Genomic DNA, 18,940 nt, shown 5'->3' with positions numbered 1-18,940 from the left:
CAGGCTTGGTGGCAAGGGCCGTTACCTACTGACCAACTTGATGGCCCCCAACAAAAAGATACATCTTAAACCTTAGCTTCACTGTACTTAACTATAAACCAGAATGGCAGAAGGGTAAGCCATTTTCCAAGGTTCTGTGAAAATTGGAACTGTCTATCAGCCCATAGTATGTGTCGCAAGAGACTGTAGCATTTTGACGCAGTATATTGAAGATTGGTGGCATGGCACTATTTTGTCTCTGAATACTGAGGAGTCCTTTGGTCACAGAAGCTCCAAGAGTTGTATTGATACTTTGAAGACAAAGGGAGCTTTGCCTCTTCAGTGGTCATCCCAGGAGAGCCGGCTAGCTGGACCAGGCTGTGAGCACCATCGGCTGCGCTGATGCCCAGCTGTGATGTGCTGGTCAGAAGTTTGAGCCTCAGGCAGCCTGTTGAACAGAGCTTAGATAAGGCTTGGCGAAACCTGTTTTAATTTGTCCACACACCATTATTGTGCCCAAAGTCTTAGCTCAGCCTAATCCCCACAGACATGCTCCACCCATGTGCAGTGACCTCCAGGATAATTGTGCGGCTGGCCTCTCATGGGAACCACTGCCAAAAAGAGCTTTCTTGGCACTGGAGAGATGTTGCAGTGTTTAAAGAGTGGGTACTGTTCTTGCAGAGGACTCGAGTTTAGTTTCAACACCCATAGTTCATGGCTTACACAACCGTATGTAATTGTAGCCCAAAGAGATCCAACTCACTGACCTGTGTGGATACCCACACACATGTACACAACACACAGAGACAGAATTAACACTGAAAATAAATAAATAAATCTTTTTGGGAAAGCAGTTTCTTTCCACTGGCGTGATCTAGGCATTCAGGACTCTGCAGATGCCTGCATGCTCCTGGCACTGATACCTCCGACTGCCCTAGTTCGTGGTCCCGCAAAGCACTTTAGAATTCCCCACTGCTTATGCTGTAATCCAGAGGCTTTGTAAGTGATTCAGGGAGTCTTAAAGTTCTGACATCCACGCCACGAGTCTCATCATTAAAAAGGAGGCTGGGGACATGGCTCAGTGGTTAAAACACTTGTCACAGGAGTATGAGTACCAGAGTTCAGATCCCTGGCGTCCACATAAACACCATGCCCATCCGGTGGCCCAGTTCTAATCCCAGTGTTTAGGAGGCAGAGGTGGGATTCAGTTGTGGGACCCTACCTCAATAAAGAAGGTAAAAAGCAATCGAAGACACCCAGTATTAAGAGAACAAGGCAGGGGCGGGGCATGGTGGCACACGCCTTTAATCCCAGCACTTGGGAGGCAGAGGCAGGAGGGTTTCTGAGTTCAAGGCCAGCCTGGTCTACAGAGTGAGTTCCAGGACAGCCAGGGCTGTGCAGAGAAACCCTGTCAGGAAAAAACAAACAAAAAACAAACAAACAAAAAGAGAGAGAGAGATACTTACCTGGCAGGGGAGATACCATGATCACGAAGGTGATTTTCCCAGGGCAAGGCTTATCCATTGCACTCCGGATGTGCTGACCCCTGCGATTTCCCCAAATGCGGGGAAACTCGACTGCATAATTTGTGGTAGTAGGGGACTGCGTTCGCGCTCTCCCCTGTAAAAAAAAAAAGAGAGAGAGAGAGAAAAAAAACAAGGCAGAAAGTGCTAGGCATGAATGCATGCATATCCATACACGTGTGCACCCACACACATGAACATGCCTACAGACACACATGTACACTACACACAAGGGACAAAAGTCGCTAAAAGGAGAACTAACATAGTTCTACCTTCCAAACGGATTCCTCAGGCCTCCAGGAGTGGATAGAGCCAGACAGGACCAGAATGACAGGACAACTACCCACATCCACTTGCTCTCAGACATGTCAGAAAAAAAGCCAGACTTCAGTGGTGGGCGGGGCTTAAAGACTGTTAGCTTCCCTTTCTCAGTTATAATTAGTGTGGGACCTGAGCTTGCTGGTGCGTGCCTATGACCCCTGTGTGGGGCACTGAGGCAGAAAGGTCTCTCTCTGTTACTGGAAGCCCAAGGCAGGCATCTTATTAGATGTGTTTGTGCAGTGCCTGTTAAGGGCAGGGGAGGGCATCAGCAGATCCCTTAGATCTGCAGTTTTAAGCTTAGTTTTAAGCTGCCATATTGTTGCTGGGAACCAAACCTGGGTCTTGTACAAGTGCATGCAGCACATGTTCGTATGGCTCGGACATCTCTTCGTCCCTGGCTTTGAAACATTTCTAATTGCCAAGAGAGACTGGGAGGCTGCTGGCATTTGATGGATAGAAGCCATCAACGTGTTGTTTAAGAAAAAGGCCATGTTTAAGACCCCAAACATTGTTCCAAACTAAAATTCAGATAGTTTTGGCCCACCCTGATGCCATCAAAAGATCTCTCTGGGACAACCAGTAAGCACAAATGGTTTTTGGGGTTTTTTGTTTTGTTTTTTTTTGTTTTTGTTTTTGTTTTTTTTTTTTGATTTTTCGAGACAGGGTTTCTCTGTGTAGCTCTGGCTGTCCTGGAACTCACTCTGTAGACCAGGCTGGCCTCGAACTCAGAAATCCACCTGCCTCTGCCTCCCAAGTGCTGGGATTAAAGGTGTGCGCCACCACTGCCCGGCAGCACATATGTTTTTATGACACAAAGGAAAACCATATCAGAATGGAGCCGATGGGATTAGAAACTTGTCTGTTGTTGGGTGATATGATCTAAGACATTTCCCTTCAACATCAGATGGATTTCACGGTGACTAATGCTTTTCTGTTTTGTTTTGTTGTGTTGGTGATGTTGTTGTTGTTGTTTTAAGACAAGGTTTCTCTGTAGCCCTGGCTGTCCTAGAACTTGATCTGTAGACCAGACTGGCTTCAAACTCAGAGATCCACCTGCCTCTGCCTCACGATTACTGGGACGATTACATCACCCCACTTTGTTTTGCTTTTGTTTGTTTTGTTTGTTTGTTTGTTTTTGTGTTTTTCGAGACAGGGTTTCTCTTGGTAGCCCTGGCTGTCCTGGAACTCACTCTGTAGACCAGGCTGGCCTCAAACTCAAAAATCCGCCGGCCTCTGCCTCCCGAGTGCTGGGATTAAAGGCGTGCGCCACCACGCCCGGCTAGTTTGCTTTTGTATTTTACTTTCACTTCACTTACTTTTTTTTCTTTTTTTTTTTTTTTTCTTAAACAAGGTCCAAGGTAGCAGGATTAAAGGCTTAGGCCACCACCTTGAGACATGGATGTTAATTCTAGACAGTGTTACTCAGTTGCAAGTCACCACCCTAGGAGAACATCAGAACAAAGGAGGTGCTGGAGGCTGGTACTCTGGCGAGGGTCTGGCAAGGGGCGTGATGGGCTGTCGGTTCTCATCTTCCACTTGTTGAGGCAAGATCTTCCGTTCTCTGCTGCTGCATTGAGTACCACAGGCAATCCAGTCTCCTATCTCACAGTGAGACTGGAATTATAGATCCATACTCTCAAATCCCAATTTTTATGTGGACTTCAGGGTTCCTCAATGCCTTTACCTCCTGAGCCATCTCCCTACCCCATTTTTTTTTCCAGACAAGATTATGTGTAGCCAGGATTGGTCCCATATATTCTATGCAACAGGGGGATGACTCTGACCATCTGGTCCTTCTGCCTCCATCTCCCCTGAAGTGAGGTGGGAATACAGGAGTGCATTATTACCTTCAGTTTATGAATCAAACCCAGGGCCTCAATGCATGCTGGGAAAGCACTCTGCCCACCGGAGCTATACCCACAAGCCTTGTGAATACCTTTCTAAAAACTCCGCCCCTGTCCTGCCCACGCTGCTCTTCTGCCAGTTCCACCCCCACACCCACTGTGAAATCCAAGGATGATTCAAAGACTTCCTTCAGTCTCTGAAAGTCGACCCGAGGAGCCTCCACTTCTCAAAGAATTGTATGTAGTTCTCAAAGCAGTCTCAAGACTCCTGAACACGCTGCTTCGCTGGTCGGCTGCCCAGAAGCACCCCGTCAATGTTGACTCTAGGACAACATGCTTGCTTTTGCTCCTGGCAAAGACTAATGGTTTGCTTATGAACATAAGAGCTGCCATTTATCAAATATCTCCCATGTGTAAGACAGTGTTCAGTGCCTGACGTGGTCCGGTTCCTGCTAACAACCTGTAAAGTTAGTCATAATAGCTTGCCCCACAGGTGATAAAACAGACTCCAAATTGTTAAGTCATTTGTCTTGGGTCACAACCTCCCTGGGTTGAGTAAGATCTGTACCTGTGGCTGTGCTCTAAGCCCAGGTCCACCACTTCCCCTAGGCTCCCTCCTGTCAGGCAGTGAGTGCCATACCCGAATTAAGGAAATGTTGTTCTCTAAGAGCATGCGTGCGTGAGCTTGTATGCACACGGGTATGGAAAGAATCCCTTTTTTCTCCCCTCCAGTGATGCATGGCAGAAGATGGGGTGCTGGGTGATTGTTCCAAGGTTGACAGACACTAATGAAAGCAAGGTCACCATCCATCAGTATGAACAGATGCTGGGTGTGGTAGCACACACCTATAGTCGGAGTACTCCAGGTTTAGTAGCAACAAGAAGAACGCTGAGAATTCAAGGCCCGCTTGGTCTAAATAATAAATTCCAGGCCAACCAAGACTGTGTAACAAGACCCTATCTCAAACAAAGAAATGAAAATGATAATTACTTATGACACTTGATTGTGGGGCAGGTAGGAGTTTTGCTGTTGTTTGTTTATTTTTAGACAGACCTCATATATATCGTAGACTGGCCTCAAACTTGTTAAGTAGCTGAGGGTGACCTTGAACTTCTGATCCTCCTACTTCTACCCACAAGAGCTAGGATTTCAGGCAGGCCACCACCACGCACGTATTTGGAGTTGAGGGTTAGATATAGGGCTTCGTGCACGTTAGCTGAGTACTCCACCCCCTGGACCTATGCCTTGCCCTGTCCCATGCTTTACCCATTTGTTTCCACTCCCACAAGTGCATTTCTTGGGGAGTGCCATTGGTGATAGCACTGTCTCCTTGGTGCCTTACTTTTCTCATGGCTGTGCTAAAATATCTGCCTTAACAGAGGAAGGCAGACCAGATTTGGGAATCTGTTCTCTGATAATCTGCCTTGCTACACAGGGGGACTAAAGAAGACTTGAGCCCCGATGACAGGTTCTTTGAAGAAGATGGTCACGTGGGAGTGTATCCATTCCCTCCCCACTTACTACTTTACCTGAGCTGTTTAATGTCTTGGCCCCGGCCATGATGATGAATGGCGGTCGTGGAGTAGCTATAAATGTATGCTGGGCCATATTAGAACCACGTGGCAGTGGAGGTGACTGGCCCTGTAGGGTCTGTGGGCTTACAGCTCGTGACCTCCCTGAGAGCCCAAGAGAGTTCATCTCACCGCTTCATGTTTTCTGTCCCCCATGCAGTACCTACAGATGAAATGGCCCCTCCTCGATGTCCCCTCCAGTGCTACAGTCAAGGACACAAGATCGCCATCTCCAGCACACTTGGTGAGTCTGCCTTAGCTTCCTGGGCCCTGTCTGTGACGCCTTTCCCCATTCCAGAAGCTTCCTTGAGTCTGTCTCCTTGGTGTCTCACTTTTCTCACGGCTGTGCTAAAATATCTGCCTTAACAGAGGAAGGGTTGGTTTTGGCTCACGGTTTGGTGGGACCGGCTATCTGGTGGGGAAGTCCTGGTGGCAGGAGTGTGAGGCGGCTGGTAAAGCCACTGTCAGGAAGCAGAGAGTGACAGATGCTGGTGCTCAGCTCATTTTTTCCTTTTTGTTCAGTATGGGGATCCTGCCCGTTGGATGGTGCCTCCCACATTCAGGGTGAGTGTCCCCCTCCTCAGTTAAATCTTTCTGGCAGCACTCTTACAGACAGACACACCTGGAGGGTGTTTGGAGGGTGTTTCCATGGTGATTGTAAATTCAGGCAAATTGACAATGAAGATTAACCCTCACACCCGGTGTGGGCACAGTTAGGGGTTACCAAAGGTTCTGTCTTAGACACCCTCCTCACCTCTCCGTCCACCTCAGCACAAAAGCACACACCACCTGGAAGGCTTGATTGAAGGCACATGGCCCTGACCATTAACCCCGGTTCTTCCTGGCCACCTGCTTCAAATCCTTCCCCACTTCCTATGAACAAGAGGTCCTTTCTGCCCAGTTGGTGCTCATTCAGAACCCCTCCTCTTCTCCCTGGAGCTGGAAGACTGCAGTTAAGGGGGCTCCTCTTTACCAGCTGTTTCAGGGAAGCATCCATTTAAATGTGGCCAACGGCTGCTCCGCACGCACAGCTGTGGCAACACTGGGCCTTGGAGGAAAGGGGAGCCAGGAGCAGTGGGGTCCCAGCAGGGCTCCTTGCCTTCTCATGACACAGCACTGGCACACAATGCATATAAAAGATGAGGCTGGAATCTAACCCTTGCCTTCCGTCTTCCAGGAAATAAAGCCAGGCTCCGCGGATGCCTGCCAGGCTATCTGGTGACTACCTTGCTAGCGAGTCTCAGAGACACAGAGGATCTCTTCACCTGTCTCAACCTGTCCATTTTATAGACAGGAGATGAGGGCTTCCTCGCCGCCTTAGGGTTCCATGACAATCTTTGAAACTACTAGAGACAGATTTAAAGTTCTATGGAGGTAGAATACATTATACAAAACAAACTCCCCTGCTGCCTGCCGCCACTCATGGTCCTCTCCTGCTTCTCTTACTTTACAGCCAATCCTAGGCATGTTGTTTTCTCACACAGGACATTTTAAGATATACTGATAATCCTTGCTCATTAAAGGGCAGCTGTGAGGGAGGAGATACACTCAGAGTATAAATAGAGGTGCGACCAACTTTCGTTGTTTCCAGTAATCACGGGACCAGCTCTGAGTGAGAGAGCCTTAGTCTTATTTGTCTACAACATGATGTCATGTACGGCTCTCGGGTGACTGCCACAGCCCTCTGCCAGGAGGTAGACAGGAATAACCATGTGGGGCAGAGCCAGCCACCCAGGGTAGGCTGTCCCAAGACATGCAATGTACTGCTGGTAGGGTCTGTATCTTGTCACCACACTATTGAACCCTTGTGTCAAGGCAGTGGTTCTAATCTCCGAGGTCCTATTTGGGATGATAAGCATGAGGTACAGGCGCCCTCTAGTGGCTTGAATCAGACCCAGGGAAGGATGGTTAGCCCTGATTCAGCTATCTTCTTCACTGCCTACCATCTCTGCTGACCCCCACCCATTCTGTGGTACCCCAGAGCCTCCCACAGTAAACCCAAGATGTCAGAGCTCACTGCCCCTTCTCCTGTCCAGAGGCTATCTTTTCATGGGTTCCTTTTAGAGGACACCATTTCCCTCTCAAATCTAATGTCTCATCCTCCCTGTGAGCATCACCCTACACATCCACTAACGCCCAGTCACATCTCCTTCCCTGCCAACCCAGGGCAGCCTAGCCCAGCTCTAACTGCCACGCTCACTCATCTCCTTGATTTCTAGGCACCATCTAGGGGGCAGCTGACAGTGTTGGGCACTCCTACCTCCTTCGCTCCAGGACACTGTTGGCTCTTGGCCTTTTTCCTCACGTAAACCGGCTGTTCAGGACTTTCTCGGAGTAACAGAAAAGTATATGAAATCCCTAAACTCTCAAGAAGCCTCTGGCAGTTGCAGCTGCCGATCATCTAGACATTGCAGATGAGTGGATGAGACAGAAGAATGCGGATGAGTGGTCTGGATCCCCCAACGCAGCTGGGAAACAGAGAGGCCTCGTGTTGTCCGAGTACAGAAAAGCAAGTACCGATGGCACACGTTGCTTTATAGATAGTGAAGTAATATATGTGTGTGTGTGTGTGTGTGTGTGTGTGTGTGTGTGTGTAATTTTTTAAAACCTGGGTAGGGCATAAACAGGCAGATCTCTGTAAATTTTAGGCCAGCCTGGTCTACATAGCAAGTTCCAGGCAAGCCAGGACTACATAAGGAGAACCTGTATTTTTTTAAAAATTAAGTTAAGGGCTGGAGAGATGGCTCAGCAATTAAGAGCACAGACTGCTCTTCCAAAGGTCCTGAGTTCAATTCCTAGCAACCACATGGTGGCTCATAACCATCTGTAATAGAATCTGATGCCCTCTTCTGGTGTGTCTAAAAACAGCTACAGTGTACTCACATAAATATAATAAATAAATCTGTAAAAAATATTAAATTAAATAGAAAGCAAACATTAAATCCCCAGTGTTTAAAAAGAATTTCGCTGGGCGGTGGTGGCACACACCTTTAATCCCAGCACTTGGGAGGCAGAGGCAGGCGGATTTCTGAGTTCGAGGCCAGCCTGGTCTACAGAGTGAGTTCCAGGACAGCCAGGGCTACACAGAAAAACCCTGTCTCGAAAATCCAAATAAAATAAAATAAAATAACAAAAAGAATTTCAATAACGCCCAAGGGGAAGTCCTTAATACAAACCTAGAGTCCAGCAGTTTATCCAGACTCCCAAGAACAGAGAGGAGGGCGCTGCCTTGAGATGCGCTGGTCATGGTTGCCGTGGAGACCTGCAGGTTCCGATCCCGGCTTTGCTTCCTTCTCTTCTCAAAGCTTTGGGCAAATTACGTCATCTCTCTGCCTCAGTTTCCTCATCTATTAAATGGGGATTAGAGGAGCACTGACATCATAGAGTTGTGCAGAAATGAGCTGGTGTGCTGTAATGAGTTCAGCATTGTGCCCAACACAAAGTAACTCTTCACTAAGGGTTAGCTTTCCAAACGGTCACCACACTTCACCCTCATCGCCACCACTGCTGCCGCAGTCGTCATTGTTAAGAAATTAAGAGAGGGAATGAACAATTAACATCAAGTTTAATTAGCAGAACTAAGAGGTAATGAGGGCCCGAATTAGGTGCCAAAACAAGTGGACAGATTGCGAAGGTAATAGAGATAATGAGCCCATAGAATTTAACATCTTAATCCCCCAAGGATATGATTTAATTGGGCTGGGGTGGGGCTGGTATCTTAATTTTTTTTTAAGCTCCCCACAGCGACTTTAAGGGGCAGCCAGAGTTGAGAATCATTCCCGTAATTGCAAATCAAAGACATGAAGCTGGGGAGAGAGGTGCTCCCTACCTCCCTAATCACGGAACCTGACTCCTTGTCCAAGCCAGAGGGCGTGAGCTAGACCTGAAGTTTCTTAGGACAAGATCACAGAAGCAGGGGCATTGGTTTTTCTTTTCTTCTCTTCTCTTCTCTTTTCTTTTTTTTAGTAGAGAAATAAAAACACTAGATTATGAAAACTTAGCTTAGATCAGAAGTAAACTATTTGAAGAAGCTTTGCCCAGGGAGTAGGGCCAATGAAGAAAATAGGGTGCGTACTTGCAGAGATTTGGTGAGTCATGTGGATAGAGTCTGTCAAGGAAGTCTTCAGTGAGTCGCAACCCGGTGTAATGGGGGCAGGGCTGGCGGTTAGTATTCTTTCCATTTACACCTCTAAAGCAAGCTGGGGGTGAAAGATTGGGGAAAAAATCGCCTGTTACTACTTGGTTTTCCTGTTCTGCTTTGTTAGAAAGACTTTATTTTATGTGCATGAGTGCTTGCCTGACTGACTGCACCGTGTTCGTGCCTGATGCCCAAGGAAACCAGAAGAGGGCATCGGAGCCCCTAGAACAGTAGTTCTCAACCCCGTAGGGTCGAACAACCTTTATATAGGGGTCACCTAAGACCATCAGAAAATGGATATTTACATTATAATTCACAACAGTAGCAAAATCATAGCTATAAAAGTAGCAATGAAAATAATTTTATGGTTGGGGGTCAGCACAGCATAAAGAACTGTATTAAAGGGTCACGGCGTTAGGAAGGTTGAGTACCACTGGTGTACAACTTGATGGTTGTGAGTCACCCTCTGGATACTGGGAACTGAACCCAGGTTTCCTGCAAACGCAGCCTGTGCTCTTAACCCTCTCTCTAGCCCCCTGTGCAGCTAACTGTGATGTTGGAGCACTGAACTCTCAGTGCTTAGGGACGATTACGCTGACCCCCCACACTGACCATGCCCTACCCTATCTTTCACCAGTCTCTTCCTGAGGTGCGGAGAAGGATGGGGGGGCGGTGTATTGTCGTTGTTCACAAGTATTTAATCTTCCATATGCACAAGGAGAATTTGTTAAGTGAGCGGGAGTGGGGAATGGTCTCTGAGAAAGATGGATAGCCCGTGTATACATCTCCTTACCCCAGAGCCATTTCCCTCTTCTCATTCAGAACAGATAACTGTGATGCCTGAGTCAGGTGTGTGGGCATATGCCTGTAATCCTAGTACTTGGGAGGCGGAGACTGAGACTTAGAAGTTCAGGCCAACCTGGGCTACGTAACAAGTATTCAAAAACAGAAAGAAGCAACTACAAAAAATAAAAGTATTATGTTCATTTCACTATGTCACTTGAGAAAGTGCCAAAGAGCATAAGGGACGATAGCTGGCATGTATGTGTTTCTACATAATGTGCCACTGCGGTGTGTGTACGTGTGTGTACTAGCGAGCGTGTGTGTGTCTGTCTGTCTGTCTGTCTGTCTGTGTTTACAGGCACTCACCACCATAGTTGGTTTAGGGGCTCTGAGGATTGAACTCAGGGCCCTGTGCATATTCAGTTAGTAAAGGTGCTGGCCACCAAGCCTGACAACCCACATGGCGGAGGGACAGAACAGACTCCTACAAGCTGGCCTCTGACTTCCACACACATGCACACACTCACAAAAAAAGTCAATAAATAAAACTGTAATAACATTTTTAAAAGAGCAAGTCTTGGCTGGAGCATGGTGGGGAGGGGAGGCTCATGAGTTAAAAAAACAAACAAACAAAAAAACCCAAAAACCCAAGCCTGCAGCCCGCAGCCACTTACACTAATATTGTAATAGCGAATACCCTATTTTGTTATTATCCACTGACTCATTCTCAGAAGCATATTGCAGAGCTTCTCGCCAAAGCATGGGTGGCTGAATCAGAGCCTGGATGCTCTCCTTCTAAGGACGTCTCACTGCCCCCGCCCCAAGCAGAGAAGCCTCAGGTTGCTTAGCACGTGAACGCTCTCAGAATCGCTGGCTGGGATTTCCCTTAGAATTGTACATTGCAGGGGCATATGGTGGTCCACGTCTGTAATCCTAGCACTTAGAGCGTAGGGGGAGGATGGCCAAGAAGAGCTTAAGGTCATTCTTATCTACATAGTGAGTCCAAGGGCAGCCTGGGCTATGTAAGGCCCTCTCTGGCTGGCTGTCTCTCTGCAATCTATCTATCTATAGAGGAAATGTATACATGGCCATATGAAGTCCTATTTATAAATAAATTAAAAGTGAATAAATGAAATTTGTGTTATTTCTCCATCTCATCAGGACACCTGTGTAGACTCCGAAGTCTCTGCAATTCATAATAGTCTGTGGTTCCTTCCATTTGTTCTCCCATACTGACTATACTTTTTAATTAATGTTAATTTTTATTTGAATATAGTTTCAAACTTTCCTACCTGAAACTCCCACATACTTTTTATCCAGATCTACAAATCTAGCCAGCTCCTGTGGTTTTCCCTCTCTCTCTCCTTATGTTCTTCTTCTCTTTTCCATTCCTGATTATGTGGCTAGTAAGTTGGAAATGTGACCTGAACACTGTAGGTTTCTTAGGAACAGAAATGTTTGCCTAGGTAACCAAAATAGAGATATCAAGGAAGGAAGGAAGGAAGGAAGGAAGGAAGGAAGAAAGAAAGAAAGAAAGAAAGAAAGAAAGAAAGAAAGAAAGAAAGAAAGAAAGAAAGAAAGAAGAGGGCCTGGGGAGATAGTTGATTCAGTAGGTAAAAGTGTGTGTAGTGTTAACAGGAGGACCTGAGTTCAAATCCCCAGCCCCCACATTAAAAAGACAGAAGGATGTGCCCACGCTCATGTTCCTGTAACCCCAGGTTACAGCCTAGCTCAGGCTTCAGTGAGAATAAGTGGGCATAAGGTGGAATGTGGTGGATGGGTCAGGACACCCATTGTCCTCCTCTGGCCTCAATGCATGCATGGCTATGTGCTTATAACACACAAGCAAAAGGAAAGAAAGATTAGCGTTTCACACAGTTCTCTAGCCCATGGTAATAACGGCTGTACTGGTCAAGTCTTCCGTCTACACTACTCCTCTAGGCTTTATTGGTGTGACTTCAGCTTCCGTCAGCCCAGGGCCTCAGCCCAGCTTGCCTTTCCCTGACTCTCACATAAAGCCAGCCATTTCCTTCTTGGGCTTTTCTGTTGTTCTTGTTTTGTTGAGTGAAAGGCCTCACAGAGCTCGGGCTGGCCTCAGACTTGGTACATTCTCTTGGACTGCCATGAACTTCTGACCCTCCTTCCTCGAGTGCTGGGATTACACGCCTGGGCCACCAGGCTCAGCTTAGTCGATGGGCAGGAGGGAGCCCGGGACGTCACACGAACTAGCCCAGCTTTAGGTGTCCTCATCCTATCAGGAGCAGACCCACTGTGTCAACACACCCATGTTAGAGATGTTGGCTTTGGGATTAGCTGATGCCAGGTGTTTCCATTGTATGTTAGTGCTGCTGTTTGTCCCTGGGTCCTTAGTGAGTGCTTTCTGGGGAGAGGATTGGAAGGCGTGCAGATGCTTTCTCATCGAGTATTTACCCAACTGGGTTGAGAAGGCAGTCACGACATGAGGGCAGGGCCTGCATCACTCCTTCGACTGAGTGGTTCTCAACCTTACCTTACTAATGCTGCAACCACCAACCGTAAAATTATTTTCATTGCTGTTTCATAACTGTAATTTTGCTACAGTTATGAGTCATAACGCAAACACCTGTGGTTTCCGATGGCCCTTGGCTACCTTGTGAAAAGGTATTTTTGACTCCCAGAGGGGTCACGACCCACGGGTTGAGAAGCCTCATTCTGTTTCTTTCTGTGATTGTCCTTTAGTTTCTCTGAAATTTTTACACCTCCCACTCTCCGGCCTTCACAGAGATAGAATCGACAATGCAGCAAAGCAAATTTGTGCCATTGATAACACAGTTACACAAACTGGTGGTGAGGGCCTTTACCTCACTTGTCACCAAGTCTGGTGGCCTGATTCTGTCCTCAGGACCCATATGGTGAAAGGACGGAATCTATTTATGCAAATTGTCTTCTGACCCCCACATCCATGCCACAGTGTACCATGCTGGTGTGGTTTTGTTGTTGTTGATTGGTTTTGAGACAGGAGCTCGCTCTGTAGCCCTGAGATCTATCAGCCAGCTAAAGTGGACTTTAAGCTAAGATGTTGAGCTCGGTGATTAGGAAGCAACCCTCGGTTCTGTTGACCTTGGTGAAATGAGATACATTCTCACAACAATTTGGATTGCAGGGGAGAACCGGGAGGTGAGACCTCTGATCAGGAAGGAGTTAGCTAAAGAATTATAGTCAAGGCCCAACCTGCAAAGCTTTCAAGACAGACCATTGCACACAAGGACCCACCGGCACATTCCAATCCCAGAGCATCCTCTCTCTCCCTGGCCTGCAGGTCCTTGCCTTATCTTTACATCTTTACTGGTTGCAGCATGGTCCTTGCTGTCTTAAGGGTTGGAATGTTTCATTTTGGATTCTGGCCTTGTGCTGTGACTTAGAGACATGGTCTCATTCTATAACTTAGATTGGTCTCAACTTCGCTTCTTTTTCTTTGTTGGTTTTTGGTTTTTGGTTTTTTTTGTTTGTTTGTTTGGTTGGTTTGGTTTGGTTGTTGTTGTTTGTTTTGGTTTGTTTGTTTTTGTTATTGTTGTTGTTTTTGAGACAGGGTTTCTCTGCGTAGCCCTGGCTGCTGTCCTGGAACTCACTTTGTAGACCAGGCTGGCCCGAACTCAGAAATCTGCCTGCCTCTGCCTCCCAAATGCTGGGATTAAAGGCATGTGCCACCACTGCCCAGCCATTTCTTTTTAATTTTTTAAAATTACTTTTACCTCTGTGTGTGTGTGTGTGTGTGTGTGTGTGTGTGTGACGCATGGAAGTCAGTTCTTTCCATCATGTGTGTCCTAGGAGTCAGAATCAGGCCGTCAGACTCAGAGGCCTTGCCGGCTGAGCTAGCTCACTGCCCTAACCTCAGCTCCTCAGTCCTTCGGGAAGCAGGTGTGTGCCATCAAACCAAGCTTAGTTTGTGTTTGTGCCCGAGGCACCAGAGCTGCAACCCAGGGCATTCCCAATGTTCTGCTCCTGTGCGAGGCCTCACTGCCTCCATCTCTTGCCCAGTCCATGGCCTCTCTTAGTGCCCTAGATGTACCGCGTTTATGCCCACCTAGCATCTACACTAGTGTTCCTGTGCCAGGATCGCCCCTCCTCTCACTGCGTGCCTAACTTGCTCTGCCATCAGTCACTATGTAAATCCTCTTATAGCTTCCCTGTATAGCCCTGGCTGTCCTGAGACTCACTCTGTAGGCCAGGCTGGCCTCGAACTCAGAGATCCACCTGCCTCTGCCTCCCAAGTGCTGGGATTAAAGGTGTGTGCCATCACGCCTGGCCTGGTTTGTTTTGTTACATACATTTAACTATTGGGGGCCAAGGAGCAGCACACACCTGGTGGTGTGTTGGTGGAGGATAACTTTTAGCAGTCATTTTGTTCTTCCACCTTGTGAATTCCTGTGATTAAACTCATGTTGTCATGCTTGGTGACTTAAACCTTTACCAGCTGAGCCATCTCGCAAGTCCCTCTTGTCCAAATTTTAATTAACTTCTTCTTTGCCTGGCTCTTGTGGCATATAAATCTTTCACCCGTACTATCTGTGCCAGCTGGCTCCTTCCAGAATATTTTTCTGCTAAATTTAAGATAGACTTGGGAGTAATTAGAAATAGGGGACCAGAAATTGGTGAAGAATCCAGAAGTTGGCATCTGGGGAAAGTAAGAGACAGCAGAGCAAAGTAGCTTCTGACATTGTATGTCAAGTTCTCATGAAGAGGCCACTCAAGGAAGGGACCAGGGCTGGAGAGAAGGGCTAGCATAGCAGTCAAAAACACTCGCTGCTCTTACACAGGATCACAGCGCCTGCTGGCTTACAACCACCCTAACTCCAGTTCCAGGAAATCCAATGCCCTCTTCTGACCTCTGTGGGCATCAAACTTAAGCAGGCTTACACATAATACATAGTCATACACACAGGCAAACCCTGATACACATAAAGTCAATAAATATAAAAAAATTATAAAAGAAAATAAAGCCAGGCACAGTAGCTTTATCCCAGCCTTTAATTCCAGGACTAGGGAGGTAGAGGCAGGTAGATACCGGAGAGGAGAGGACAGGAGAGGACAGGAGAGGACAGGAGAGGGGAGGGAGGGAGGGAGGGAGGGAGGGAGGGAGGAGGCAAATATGCATAATTAAAAAGGAGACCATCATCTAAGGAATTGACTTAAGAAAGAGTTCTTTAGTTATCTGTGATGGGGTGCATGCAAAGAACGTTGCTCTCTGCCATAAAACTTTAAGCCAGTAAATTACCAAGATAAAACAAAAACCAAACAAAAGCGGATCTGGGCAGGTGGTGGTCAGTAGGGCCTGCTCACTGTCGTGAATACATTTACTCTTAAAATCTATGCATAGAGCACAGTAAAATTGCTCTGTGGTTAAAGGTGCTTACCTGTAAGCCTGAAGATCTGAGAGTCTAGCCCTGAATCCCACATGATAGAAGGTGAGAACCCATTCTCACGGATTGTCGCCTGATCTCCACAAGCACACCGTGACATGTGTGTGTGCGTGCACTCGCACATGCATCAGCATGCACGCGCACACACACACATTTAAATGTTTTAAAATTAGGAATGACTAGCCCATTGAGATGCTGCACGACTTTAATCCCAGCATTTGAGAGGCAGAGGCAAGAGAGCTTATGACTTTGAAGCCAGCCTGGTCTACAAAGTGAGTTCCCACATAAGCCGGGTCTGCACAGAGTAACCCTGCCTCGAAAACCCAAGTAAACAAGCAAACAAACCGGAAATGAATTCTTGCCATGTGGAATGTGAGATCTGCTGCAAGAGAATTGGACCTTGGGACTGTATTCTGGTTGACACATTGCTCATTTGTTGGTCCTTCCTCTTGTAACACATCTCAGTTTAGCGGAGCCCAGCTAAGTCGCCATTCAGAGCTTAGGAACACACTTAGGAAATACACAAGGAGCTTGGGGATATTCCTGCAACCAACCTGAGGTTAAGAGTCAGGAGACGTGGCAAAGCTGATACTTTCTTCTATTTACCTTTCTTCTATTTCTGTCGGGTGACAGAAGAATGGAGGGACCCCTGGCTTAGCTGCTCGGGGGCAGATGGCAGAGTCTGAGGGTGGCAGAGGACCCGGGGCAGGTGGCAGAGTCGGAGGGTGGCAGGGTGCTGCTGTGGAGTCTCAGTCCTCCGGGATCTCCTCCCAGCCCCACAGTTGACCAGCTCTGGCAGACACCACCCACAGTGTGTCTGAAGGAACGACCTCTACTGGACCTGCTCCCCAGCTATTCCCTCCCATGGAATTTGGGATGTTTCAAAGAAACTGATGTCACTGCAAACATTTTCTGTGTCCATTCTCCCCTGGAGCCCTGCCCTTCTCTATCAGCTAAGGGATCACGGATGATTGACAAAACTCATATTCTGAATAGCATTGTTAGTTGTCTACTGAAATGTTGGGTGATTTCCTGGGCAGCCATTGTCAAGTCCAGGACTCCATCATGATTGACAGTAGAAGGGAAGGGTCTACTCTCCTGAGCGATCAATCCCATGCAACTGGTTTCTGATCAGGTTAAGGGAAAAACAAAACAAAACAGGGTGCTGGAGAGATGACTCCGCAGTTAAGAGTGCTGGCTGCTCTCCTGAGTTGAATTCACAGCAGCCACAAGGTGGCTCACAACCATGCAAAATGGAATCTGATTCCCTCTTCTGGTGTGCATGAACACCTGAGCAATCCTATACATGAAATAAGCAAATAAATAAATCTATAAAAGAAGGACAACAAGAGGGAGGGGGGCTCCTCTGGTGGACAGTTTTCCATGGCAAGCCCTTAGGGGTTGGTTTTACCTTGGGCTTAAAATATGCCCTGGGGACCCCTTTGCTTTCCTAAGAGCTGTGAATTTGAAGAGCTTCAAACGGGAAAAGACTGAAGCAGGCTGTGGTGATCATAGAGCAGACTAAGTTACACAGCCTGCCTCAGCAAGGTGAAGCTGCGGGCCGAAGGAGATGGCTCAGCAGATAAAGTGTGGGGACCAGAGGGAACTGGGATGCTCAGAACACATAAAACCCAGGCAGGTGTGGCAGCCTCGCATGGGTTTAGCAGATTATGAAGCCAGGGCAAGGAGTTGAGCCAAGATCAACAAGCTCTGGGTTCAGCAAGAGACCTCAGTAAGTCAAAAGGAGATCAAGGAAAGCCCTCTTTGGGTCTCCATCTGTGTACACATACACACAAAACTTTAAAATGGATCAGGGAGAGGAGTTGTCAAGATACCTGGGCTGAGAAGGTGCTCGACCTACGTAGCTTGCTGGAAGGATTTGGCTGTTTCGGATGGCATTCCTTGCTGAGCAAGCCCGTGTGGCTCCTACGACTTGTACTGAGGTTGTCCACTTGAGGCTGTGCATTCCTGACTGGTGGCCTCAGCCTTTGCTGTGGTCATCAAGCTCCTGGGGACAGCTGGAGAGAGAAGTGGGTGAGGACAGAGTGGGAGGTAGCCTCCTAAGAAGACAGGCCAGCCTCTAGGACAACTCTTGCTCAGCAACATTTACTTCCTGTCCAGCCCCTCGCGGACCATTTTCTGGACAACGATGCCTCCTAGTGGTATAAAATTATAACCCGCAGGTCATTTAGATTTATACCTAGATGTGCAAATTGAACTCCCTTTATGTGTTCTTTGACTGAAGGGTAAGCAGGCAACTGAAGCTTTTTAGTTTATTTATGGAAGGGGGGTGGTCCAGGCTGGCTTTTTACTTACTATGTAACAACAAGTGACCTTTGACCTCTGATCTTTTTACTTCCTGAGTGCAAGTCCCTGCATTACCGGTTTATGCTACCACACCCAGTTTACACAGAGTTGGAGATCAAACATGGGGTTTCAAGGATGCTAGACAACTGTGCTACATATCCCAGCCTAAGACTTCTTGTTACAAAATGACAAAATGATACAAATAAATATAAATTAAAAACTGAGGTGTGAAGGCTGGAGTGGATGATCATGGGTTTGAAACTAGCCTGGACTATATAATGCAATGTTGTCAAAGATAAATAAATGACATGGGACATTGTTGGCAGGGGCTGGCTTAGCTGTGTGATTATGTAGCAATCAGTTTTAGAATCATCGTTTACGAATTGTATCATGGTTTGTGCAATTCTCTCTATTTTTATTCATTATATTTCTTTGTGTGTATGTGGGTGGGCATCCTTGAGCCATGGTGTTCTTGTGTCGGTCAGAGGATCTACCCTGAGGGATCTAGAAAGAGAACGCAGGTTATCAGGCATCCACCTTGACCCACTGAACATTCTCTGTAATTCAATAGCCCTATTACGTTTATAGTGCCGAAAATTACCCTTTGACAGGCTGGCCCCTATAAACCCAGGTTCATCATTTGGACGCACTCACTAGGTTCCTAGAAACCTGATGTCAGAGCTAGTTATTGCACATGTTCTTTCTTGTGCTGTATATTCATCATTGTGATGGCCAGGAAATACAGTGAAAGCAGCCAGGTGTGGGTGACACACGCCTTCAGTCCCAGCACTTGGGAGACAGAGGCAGGCGAATCTCCGAGTTTGAGAATCTACAGAGTGAGTTCCAGGACAGCAAGGACTACACAGAGAAATCCTGTCTCTAGAAAACTTTAAAAAAAAAAAAAAACAACTTTTTTTTCTCCAAAAAAGTGAATGGGCTGGTGGGTAAGAGCACTGACTGCTCTTCCAAAGGTCCTGAGTTCAAATCCCAGCAACCACATGGTGGCTCACAACCACCCGTAATGAGATCTGATGCCCTCTTCTGTTTCGTCTGAAGTCAGCTACAGTGTACTTT

General features: G+C 47.1%; 1 protein-coding gene and 1 non-coding gene across 5 annotated transcripts in view; both read left to right on the top strand.

Moving 5' to 3' along the window:
* The window catches only part of Tcf7l1 (transcription factor 7 like 1), a 162,292-nt gene that overhangs the window by 134,824 nt on the left and 8,528 nt on the right, over nt 1-18,940 (top strand). For 2 of the 4 annotated variants that reach the window (XM_029478326.1, XM_021164537.2), the window contains exons 4-5: nt 5,400-5,483; nt 5,762-5,803. In XM_029478326.1, coding sequence (XP_029334186.1) covers nt 5,400-5,483; nt 5,762-5,803 — 126 coding nt within the window. The remainder of the gene's footprint in view (nt 1-5,399; nt 5,484-5,761; nt 5,804-18,940) is intronic. The other 2 variants (XM_029478327.1, XM_021164538.2) reach the window with 1 other exon arrangement.
* On the top strand, nt 1,438-1,602 carry LOC115031392. The gene has a single exon (XR_003837032.1). It is a non-coding gene; the product is annotated as a U1 spliceosomal RNA (small nuclear RNA).

Source organism: Mus caroli, chromosome 6 (assembly GCF_900094665.2).
Source record: "Mus caroli chromosome 6, CAROLI_EIJ_v1.1, whole genome shotgun sequence".
NCBI lineage: Eukaryota > Metazoa > Chordata > Mammalia > Rodentia > Muridae > Mus > Mus caroli.
This window is presented reverse-complemented; position numbering and strand designations above follow the sequence as displayed.